The sequence below is a fragment of the Hevea brasiliensis genome, chromosome 15, assembly GCF_030052815.1.
Source record: "Hevea brasiliensis isolate MT/VB/25A 57/8 chromosome 15, ASM3005281v1, whole genome shotgun sequence".
Lineage (NCBI taxonomy): Eukaryota > Viridiplantae > Streptophyta > Magnoliopsida > Malpighiales > Euphorbiaceae > Hevea > Hevea brasiliensis.
The window spans coordinates 75,856,477-75,868,132 of record NC_079507.1 but is presented as its reverse complement, the minus strand read 5'-3'; the positions used below and the strand labels follow the sequence as shown (position 1 = coordinate 75,868,132).

Genomic DNA, 11,656 nt, shown 5'->3' with positions numbered 1-11,656 from the left:
CCCTTGGATCAAGAGAGGAGACGACAAAACTAGCGCCTTTCGCTCTTAGCCCTCAGATCGCTCCGGACAAGAGGATTTGAGACCGTCAGATTGAAAGAAGAAAAGGACAAATATTCTGAAGAATAATCTCAGCCGTTCATTTTGGTTCTCTTTAATTCTCAAGCATCCGATCATGTCCTTCAAAATCTTGACCCTCCATCTCCCTCAAAATAAATCCTGACCCTTCATGGGGAGCACCCGATTCCTATAAATACCTGCATGAAAAACTGTTCAAGGGACGGGCAAAAAGAGAGGTAGTTATTATAGCGGAAGAACTCTGAAACTTCATTCAGTTTGTTACTCTGCTACTTAGAAGTGTTGATTAGAAAGACTTTTGAAACTAGTTTTCTGAAGTGTTTTCTTGAAAAGGATTCTGAATACTGGAACTCTACATTTTCAGTTTGTTCATTATCTGGTCACACTCTCACTTTCAGCCCTTTATCATTTCTGTTTTCATTCCCATTGTCCAAGCTCAACTTCATTCCACTCGGTTTTTATCTTAATCTGATTGCATTTTAGCAAAGCACCCTTCAGTTCACGACGAACATCAGCCCTCAGGCTAATCAGTCCGCTGTCTTATCACTATTTGTCACCCCGTAGTTATTTCAATATATTTGGCTCCTTACAGGGAAGAGCTCATATTGATGTTTCATTAAGTGTTTACGTTTACTTTTCATACTTTCTTTGTTCTTCTTACGTATGTGATTTTCTCCAAGTTCATTTTGTGCAAAAGAACCCCAAAGAACGTTATTCTCGAGTTATCTCTTTAGTGATCAGTCCATCATTTTATTAATCTTCGTCATTTCTAAATGCAAGTTTTCTATCTCCTAGTAGCGTGTAAGTAGTTGGGTAAAACGTAGGTAACTGCAATTTAAGGGTCTCTTTTAAAGAAAGAGCCTGAATAACACGTCAGGAAAATAGCCAAACTATTAGGCTGACGTAAACGGCAATTCGGCAAGATGCCATAAAGTGGAATAAAACCAAAGTAAACGAAACAAAATAGATCGGACATTAATAGGTATTGGTAAGATGACTACATGGAAGGTCGGAAAATCAAGTCTAGTATCCCCCGTTTAGTCACAAGGTATCTAGAAGCCTTATCCCCAGCATCTTTAAATGCCAGAATCCTTAGCTTTAGGTCCTTATGACATGTAGCTGAAATTAAAATTCGGGAGATCGGAAAGATCCCATTTAGGCTCCTGTTAACTCAAAAGAGATCGGAGGAGAGTTCTTATCCGGTCTCAACTCAAAATTTAAAATAAATACTCAAAAGAGATCGGAGGAGAGTTCTTATCCGGTCTCAACTCAAAATTTAAAATAAATACTCAAAAGAGATCGGAGGAGAGTTCTTATCCGGTCTCAACTCAAAATTTAAAATAAATACTCAAAAGAGATCGGAGGAGAGTTCTTATCCGGTCTCAACTCAAAATTTAAAATAAATACTCAAAAGAGATCGAAGGAGAGTTCTTATCCGGTCTCAACTCAAAATCTTAATAAATATTAAATAGAGATCGGAGGAGAGTTCTTATCCGGTCTCAACTCAGAATTTTAACAAATATTAAAGAGTTCGGAGAAGAGTTCTTATCCGATTCTTAAATTAAATTTTAATAAAATATTCCTTTCAAATAAAATTAACATACAACAATAACTCACTAAGGTTGTCTCATTTACTTATGTATCTGGGTGATCCAAATTTAGTGAAAAATCAAATGTTCCTTTAATCAAAAGGATCAACATGTCCATTCAAGCCCTCCTAACTAATGCAAAATTAAATCTACTTACCCTTATTAAGGGACGAGGTGGGGTGCCTAACACCTTCCCCACCCGTTTACGGACCCCGAACCTAGAATCTCTGTCTTGAAGTGGTTTCATTTCAATATATTTTCACAAATGGTTTTCTTTAATTTCCCTCAAAATTAAAGTGGCGACTCCTCACTCTTTCCCACTTCGGTGAGGGTTCGTTCAGGCGACCGCAAAATCCCTTGCGACAGATATGAATAGATAGTTAGGGCTTATATGCCCATCACAAATGGAATTCATAAAATATTAATAACTCAACTTGAAATATAAAATTTGCAATTACATAAGTAGATTCTTGAATGTATAAATGAGAAAAGGAAAAATGTTTTGAATACAATGGTACATGTGAACCATTGTTTAGAATTGTGATTAATATGAATAACATAAAGAATGAATAAATGAACCATATTAATGTATGAATGAGACATTAGTTCTCATTATTGTAGAAAGGAGAAGTATTTTGAGTACAATGGTATAAAAAGGATAATTGATGTGAATTGTGATCATATAAATGATCAAACGAATGTATGAATTATAATTGAAATTTATTATGAAATAATGAAGTCATAAAACACAATATATTAATGGTTAATGATATTATGTGCCATTGTATTGCCTAGACATGTGTGTCAGATTGGATAGTTTGGCATGCCAATAGGGTATTGTTTTAGCAGTACTGCGAAAGGCTTTATGCCTGTATTCAAGGCTTTATGCCTGCATTCATGGCTCTTATGCCCGTATTCATGGCTTTTATGCCCGATTATGTGATATCATGGCTTTTTAGCCATACTGACTGCATACGTGGTTAACGTTCTGCGTCTCATGGTATGACGGCCCGAGGCACCGCGGTGTCCAGAGCCAACGACCCGTTATCCAGTTTAGTCAGCCTGTCGTAGGTTACTTGGGCAGTGTAATTTATTAAAATAAATTAAGACTATTAGTAATTAAAAATATTAGAAATCAAATAAATGAGTTAATAAGTCTTCAAAAGAATTAGTTACAATTATGAAACGATCCAAACCACATAAAAATTGTTAAGTAAAATAATAAAAGAGTTGCAAAAATAGGTATAACTTAACTAAATATTTTAAATGTACCTTCTATTGCCATATAAATATAAACTGAGTATTTTTATTAATTCTGTATGTTGTACATTATCCCTGTGAATTTCGGAATTAAACGCTTTCAAAGCGAAACAAATGAGAACAAAAGATAATTAATATTAGACACATTGTATTAAATTAAATTGATTCTTAAATATTCAAATTATGCTTCGTTCTTTCTTTATTTGTATATTTTATTTTCTTGTTCTATTATTGCACCACTAAGCAGCAATGCTTAGCGCGATGGATTTGTTTCCTCGTGCAGGTACTTTGACTAAGATTTTTGGAGTCTAGATCTGCAGAAGTGGCTGGAGTATTCAAGGTTGTCACCTCCTCAGCAATGCATGTAGATAGGGCCCATATAGATCATATTTTGTATTTAGTATAAAATGCTAGATATTGTATTATAATGTAGATTATGAGCAGGTAATTAATAGAAATGTAATGTAATTTAATAAATTAGCTTTTTCATATGTAATTAATTTATATATCATGTAAATTATGAAATTATGTAAATTAAAGAAATTTGAAAATTTTACTTATGTGATTTGAGCATGAATGAGATTGTATGGATTCGAAGACAGATTTGAAATATATAGATAATGCATGGAAATGAATATGAAATTGAGATATATGAATGAGATGTGAATTATGAGATGGTTATGAAATAATTGATGAGATTTTATTTGTAAAATATTATTGAAACTTTCAAACAGGTAAATAGTAAATTACGTCAACTGGTAATAAAATAGGGGAAACTCTGCTGGTTTCTCCGTCGAAGAATAATTAATATTAAAATATAACGAGATCAAAATATGAAAGGAATAAAGTAAGATAAGATAGGGTGCTCCGGCACTGAATGTAGCACACTTTGCTCCGCTACACTGTAGTCGGGTGAGGGGTGTTGCACATTTTATCATAAAATTAGTTTAAGAAAGATAATAATAATTAACATAAATTTAATTATTAAATATATAAATAATTCAAAACAACTAAAATGACAATAACAGGAAAATTAAATAGCTAAAAAAAATTTTATGTTATAATAAATTAAAAATAATTGACAGCATTAAAATTTAATGATAAATTAAATAATTATATGTGAAATAATTAATATGTATAAAATATATAAATTAAGATATTATTTTTATTTTTTTATTTTAAGGTTCATTTTAAAATATAAAATAATTAAAATTTAAATTCTTAATTTCCATAATTATAAAATACATACTCGATTAATGAAAAAAATATTGCACTGAGATTCCATCTTAGGCCTAAATAACATGTCGAACAGGTAACCGCATTTGCCTTATTTATTTATTTATTTTAAAGCAACTTAACTTCTTCTTCTTTTTCTTATTATTATTAAATTTTGTATTCTATCATTATCAACGTGAGCCACAAAGTCAAATTTGGTAACTTGAAGACGTGATTAGAAAATAGTACGTTTATAATTAAAATATTACTATATTTTACTAAAAATATTATTTACATAAAAAATCCGACGTTTTTAATGATAAAAAAAAAAAAAAAACTTTTGTTTAGTGACTCATCCCCAGCTGAACAGGTATTGAATGCGGGCCCACTTGTGGTCCACCATGTACGCAGCTAATTACACTTCCCTGTCCTCATCCAAAATGAAATTTTTATTCAAAATTAAATTTTTAAATTTATAAGATTATATTTTACTATATATATATAAACCCACTTTTGTTTGGGGTCCACTTGTGGTACGCCGTGCATGCAACTAACTAATCGCCCTCCACTGTCTCATCCGAAATGGAAGTGATGTATAAATTGAATTTTGCTTAATGATTAAAAATATTAGAAATTAAGATTTAAGAAGAAAAATTTTAGGATAACTTGACTCAAACTCAAACTGAGTTTTATGGGTTCAGATTAAGGGTGGTTTGGTATTGCTATTAATATTACTGTTAAAAAATTATTATTTTTTAATATATTAATTAAAAAATATTAAAAAATAATTAAAAATTAAATTTAATTATAAAAATATTAAAATAATAAAATTATTTTTTAAAATTATTTTTTAAATAATATTTAAAATGATATTTTTATTCATAAAACTAATTTCAATTTTCAAAATTTAATGTTAAATAAGTTGTAAATTAGAATTAATTTAATTTAATTTAAATGATATTTTTTAAAAATATAAATATTTGTAAAAAATTTAAATTATTGGTGCTTTTTACGGTGCGGTATGTAGAGGTAAGCACTCATGGGTTTTAACTCTAAAATCAACCTATCTGTTTGATTTTCATGTGTGTCTGATTGCATTGCTTTTTGCCCCAATTTGGTTTTGAATTTTCGATTGCTGTTGAATTCTTGAATTGGGTTCTGTTCAATTTCATTAATGTTTGATTGCATTGCTTTTTCGCTTCAATTGGGTTTTGAATTTTTGATTGCTGAAAAGAATTGATGCTTGGTTCTGTCTGATGGCTGAGATGGTTCGGTTACGAATTGATCAAACTGATTTATTTCGGTTCGATTTGATTTAGTTAACCTTTTAATGGGTTTCATTCAGTTCTTCAAAAAAATGTAATTCGGTTCTTGGGTTTTTTTGGTTCGGCACTTTTACGTAATAAAATATATCACTTTGTCACTTGTCGTCGCTCTTATAAATGCCAAGCAAACAGTTTGTTTCATTTAGACCATCATTTGGTTCCCAGCTTTAGAGAGAGAGATAGAGGTAGGTGCAGACGATGGCGAGGGACATAGATGACCTTCCCAAGCTTGATGCTAACTACATGGCCTTGACGCCGCTGTGGTTCCTGGAGAGAGCAGCTACGGTACACCCCACCAGAACAGCCGTGGTTCATGGATCAGTTCACTATACGTGGGAGCAGACCTACCAACGGTGCCGTCGATTGGCCTCGGCTCTATCCAGGCGCAACATCGGCGCTGGAAGCACGGTAATCTTGTAGAAATTTTTTTGCTCTTTCTCCATCGATAAACCAAAGCCGGATTATATTAATCGAATAAATACATTTCTTAAGCTTTTTTATTTTTTTAACTTTAATTCGCCTTTTTATAAAATAAATTTTACACTATATTTTTTTAAAACAATTTTTTTATATAATTATTTTCAATTTTGAATACCGTATTTTTAATTAATAACTGTTAAATTGTTACATCAAAAATCAATTTTTTTTTTTTTTTATAATTCTCATAATTTGTTGATATTTCTATCTCTTTCTCTGAAGGGGTCTAGACTTAATTTAGTACTGAGATTCATATGAATGGAAAATCTTATTTGCGTTAATTTGTAATTATGATTCATTTTTATTGGCAGATTATTTTTTTTCCCATCGTTTATTTTAAAATTTTAATTACAGTACAAGTGTTTTAGAACCCAAAAGCGACTTGACATTTCTCAATTCTCAGGCAAGAGTTTTCTTATTGATGTTGGCAGGTAGCAATAATTGCACCAAATGTCCCGGCCCTGTACGAAGCTCACTTTGGAGTTCCAATGGCTGGAGCAGTGTTAAATACTGTCAATATTCGTCTCAACGCATCAACCATCGCATTCCTTCTGGGCCATTCAAAATCTGCAATTTTGATGGTGGATCAAGAGTTCTTTTCCTTGGCAGAGAATGCTTTGAAAATCTTAGCAGAGAATGATAACCATTATAACCCTCCACTATTGATTGTTATATCTGATAAAAGCTGTCGTCCCGAGTCACTCAAGGATGCTCTGGGAAAAGGGGCCATTGAATATGACAAGTTCCTGGAAAGCGGTGACCCTGAGTTTGCTTGGAAACCACCAGAGGATGAGTGGCAGAGTATTGCTTTGGGTTATACTTCCGGCACAACAGCCAGCCCCAAGGGGGTAGTGCTTAGCCACCGGGGGGCATATCTCATGGCGTTAAGTTGTGCTATGATATGGGGTCTCAATGAAGGAGTTATTTATCTGTGGACTTTGCCCATGTTCCATTGCAATGGTTGGTGTTACGCCTGGTCGCTTGCAGCTCTTTGCGGGACAAATATTTGCTTGAGGCAGGTAATTGGCCAGCTTAATAAATTCTGGAAATTTTCTTTTGCAGCATTTGTTTTTTTCCTGATTTAAATAGTGCAAAACACTGACTTCTTCCTTGCTAAAGTTTGGGAGTTCTGCAATCACTTTCCGACAGAACCATGTAGGGAAATCTGCTCTGTTGGTGCAGTCAAGTTTTGGTTAATTATGGCGGAATTTGGCATTTGACATAAGCAATATTTGTAGATGAAATTTAGAATTGATATTTTGAATATATGGTTGCTTTCTGGTAATAGGTAAGATTTGACATCCTGATCGTATTGCTACCTAGCATAGCTGAAGTGGAAGGTGGATGTTTGGGTTGCAATGTCAAGTAGGTAGAGTTGTGCTGCTTTCCTCTTGTAGTCTGTTTGTTTTATTATGAGGCAGTAAGTTGTAGTTGAATCTTGCAGCACTTCACTGGCAATAAGTTCAACAAAGTGTATTGGATCTTTTAATAGTGCATTTGGGGATTGTGGTTATTAATTGGGTCAACTGAGTTGTTGAAGTTCTTCTTTGTTTTTTTTTTTTTGGTAAAATTAAGTGGCTGAAATTCTTTGATCTATATAAGTTCTTCCTCTTTTTTTTTTTTTTTTTTTTTTTCCCTCCCTTGATATAGTCTTCCATCACTTCCCGTCTGATTTATACAGGTCACAGCCAAGGCAGTCTATTCGGCCATTGCCAACCAAGGTGTGACTCACTTCTGCGCTGCACCTGTGGTGCTCAACACAATAGTAAATGCTCCAAAAGAAGAGACTATCCTTCCCTTACCCCGCGTCGTCCATGTGAATACAGCTGGTGCTGCCCCACCCCCTTCTCTTCTCTTTGCAATGTCAGAGAAAGGCTTCCATGTTACCCATACCTATGGGCTCTCAGAAACTTACGGTCCATCCACTGTATGTGCATGGAAGCCTGAGTGGGACTTGCTTCCTCCCATCGAACAAGCTCGCCTCAGAGCACGCCAAGGCGTGCGATACACTGGCTTGGAGGGCCTAGACGTAGTTGACCCAAAAACTATGAAACCTGTAGCTGCAGATGGAAAGGCCATGGGAGAAATAGTGATGCGAGGAAATCTTGTAATGAAGGGCTACTTAAAGAATCCAGAAGCTAACAAAGAAGCCTTTGCAAATGGGTGGTTTCATTCTGGTGATCTCGCTGTGAAGCATCCAGATGGGTATATAGAAATCAAGGATAGAAACAAGGACATTATCATTTCAGGAGGTGAAAACATTAGTAGCTTGGAAGTAGAAAATGTGCTATATACGCACCCTGCAGTATATGAAGTATCTGTGGTAGCAAGAGAAGATGAGCTATGGGGAGAGTCCCCTTGTGCTTTTGTGACATTGAAACCAGGCACGGAGAAATCTAATGAAGGACGTTTGGCAGAAGATATAATCAAGTTTTGCCGGTCGAAAATGCCTGCCTACTGGGTTCCAAAGTCTGTTGTGTTTGGACCATTGCCAAAAACTGCTACGGGGAAGATTCAAAAGCATGTGTTAAGGGCCAAGGCCAGAGAGATGGGGCCTGTCAAAAAGAGCAAGTTGTAGAAAATGAGACTTGGCATCTTTTTGATGGCTGAATAAAAAAATAACTCCTAGATACCAGTGTGGATGGTTTAGGATTATCTATTGTTGGTCGCTTCATACTTCTATTTTAATTTGAGCTACCAATATAATTTATCTAGTGTGTGATTCTACATGTGGGGTTGCTGAAATTTAAACTAAAACCTAAAATTGAAATTTTACTATTTCATGATATACCTCCTTATTTGATCTTTATGTGATTGGTTGACGGTAAGTACATTAAGAAAGTTAAAAAAAAAATTTATTTAATTTTCATTATCAAATAATGTGTTATAGTTTAAATTATACTAAGAATATTATTGTTTTTTATAATTTAGAGTTAAATTTACTTTTTGAATATTATTCTCTTAAGTGCTTCTTTTACTTCTAAAGATCTAATACTTCTAGTATAATTCACATTCTTTTCTATTGTTCCATAGTCTATATTCACGCTATTACCATTTTGACTATTATTAAAGAGATCGTTAAAATAATTTCTCCATCTTTCTTTAATGTCCTCATCTTTCACCAACACTTTTTCTTCTTTATCCTTAATACACCTAACTTGATTGAGATCTTGATATTTCCTTTCTCTCCTCCTTGCTAATCTATAAATATCTTTTTCCCCTTCTTTAGTTCTAAGTTTCTCATATAATTTTTCAAAGGCCTGTGCTATTGCTTGACTAACTGTCTTTTTTGTCTCTTTCTTTGTTATATTGTACTGTTCATATGCCTCATTATTATCACATTTAGGTAATTTCTTATACCATTCCCTTTTTTTTCTTCACTGCCTTTTGTACTTCCTCATTCCACCACCATCTCTCTTTTGAGGGTGATCCATATCCTTTAGACTCTCCAAGTACTTTTCTAGTTACTTCTCTAATCTTTGATGCCATCTGTATCCACATATCATTGGCCTCCATATCCAGCTTCCATGCTTCGGACTCGAGAAGCTCATTTTTGAACTTCACTTGCTTTACTCCTTTGAACTCCCACCACTTTGTTCGAGCTATACTATTTCTTCTGACCTTACTTAAATTGTTCATAAACTTGACATCCAATACCACTAATCGATGTTGACTTGTTAAAGCCTCTCCTGGAATGACCTTGCAATCCTTGCATAAAGCTCTATTTGTCTTCCTGGTTAAGAGGAAGTCGATTTTGCTTCTATGTTGTCCACTTTTGAAAGTCACTAAATGTGACTCTTTTTATAAATTAGGTATTTGCTAGCATTAGGTCATATGCCATAGCAAAATCCAGGATGTTTTTTCCCTCCTTATTTCGACTGTCAAAACTGAAACCTCCATGAACATTCTCATAACCTTACCTATCACTTTCTACATGTCCACTCAAATCTCCACCAATGAAAGCATTCTCTTCATCCTATATGCTTTGCATTAAATCATCCATATCTTCTAAAAACCTTTGTTTACTCTCATTATCTAGCCCTATTTGTGGGGCATAAGCACTAACTACATTTATTGTTTCTCCTTCTAGTACTAGTTTTACTAGTATAATTCTATCCCCTACTATTTTCACAGCTATTACATCGTCTTTCAATATCCTGGCTATGATTATGCCCACTCCGTTCTTGTTTCTCTCCTTTCCGGTAAACCACAGTTTGTACCATGAATTACCCACTTTCTTGCTTTTCTTTCCTACCCATTTAGTCTTCTGAATGCAAGCAATATTCACTCTTCTCCTTTCTAAGGTATCCACAAGCTCCATTAATTTTCCTGTAAGTGATCCAACATTCAAAGTACCAACCCTGATCCTCCTCCTATCTTGTTCCTTCCTAATTGGTCTCCTTCTATGATATCTTCTATTGTTTTCTATGTCTATATTGTGTTCTGTTCCACTATCTGTTCTACTATCTGTCCTATGGACTAACTTCTTTACCCACACCCGTTCATGATATGGAACCCTTGCTCACTTAACACCACACCCGGGCGTCGGCATGACGCATCGTTTTCGGTGAACGCCCTACACCCTTGCATATTTCTCACTACACCCGGGCTCCGATGTAGCGCGTTGTAAGTAAAGGACGCCCCAACGTTAATATCATTTGAATCCCTATCATAAAGTGTGATGAAATTTTTATGCTAGTTGTCACCTACCGCAACCCTCCTCCTTTATCCGGACTTGGGACCGGCTAGGCACAAACTACTTAGGCGGAGTTATAATATTTTAAGAGTAAATTTTTTAAAATTTATATTTTTTGGAAAGTATTTTTCCTAAAAATATAGAGTGGAGTCTAATAATTAAATATATTTTCATTAATCTTAAAATTTTTCTTTTGAGTCTTATTAGATAAGAGTTAAAAGCAATAAAAATACAAATGAATTTTGAGGTCAAAATTGAAGTTATATCCAATTGTAACAAATATATTAAAATAAATTTAAAATCTTAACCGCAAAGGCATGAGTTAAAGACGGAGCATTATCCAAAAAAAAAAAATTATGAGCGAGATATTTAAATTTGTAATTTGACAATCAATAAGTTGGTCTTATTAAAGTATCCAACGGAATAGCTAAATTAAAAAATCCAATTAATTTAAATAAATTTAAATCAAAATTAAAAATTATATATATGTAAATATTAATTATAATTTAAAAAATAATTATAAATTAAATTTTTAATATGAGTGTCAGATAAATATAATAAAATTTAATCGAAATCTCATATATATTGTAACACCCCTAATTTTTAAATTTATTATTTTGTGGATAAATATTAATATTTTATTTTATTTAAATTTTAGAAAATTATTTAAAATTTTTCAGATTTTACAAATCGGGTTTGATTTTCTGAAAATATAAAACTTTGATGATTTTTAAAAATTAATTTAAAAACCACGTGACAAAATTAAAAATATATTTGGACTCTACGGATTTTTCTGAGTTTTCTAGAATTTTTTTCAAAATTTTTGGATCTCGTTTTGGGTTCTAAGGCAGAGTAAAAATTTAAAATTTTCTATCTTGAATCGGACTGACTAAATCAAACCAGACATGATCTGACCGGTCGAATTGGACCGGCCCATTTTCTTTTTCTTTCCTCTTCCGCGCGCCCTGTCATACTTCCTCTCTCTCCCGTTTTCTCTCTCCTCCCTCCTCCCCTTGCCG

The 11,656-nt window shown here is 33.5% G+C and overlaps 1 protein-coding gene across 1 annotated transcript; it reads left to right on the top strand.

Moving 5' to 3' along the window:
- Positions 1-5,591: 5,591 nt before the first annotated feature.
- On the top strand, positions 5,592-8,731 carry LOC110632937 (acetate--CoA ligase CCL3). The gene is made up of 3 exons (XM_021781315.2): positions 5,592-5,872; positions 6,373-6,960; positions 7,623-8,731. The coding sequence occupies exons 1-3, from the start codon at positions 5,663-5,665 to the stop codon at positions 8,517-8,519; spliced, it is 1,695 nt and encodes a 564-aa protein (XP_021637007.2). The 5' UTR covers positions 5,592-5,662; the 3' UTR covers positions 8,520-8,731.
- The last annotated feature ends 2,925 nt before the right edge of the window (positions 8,732-11,656 follow it).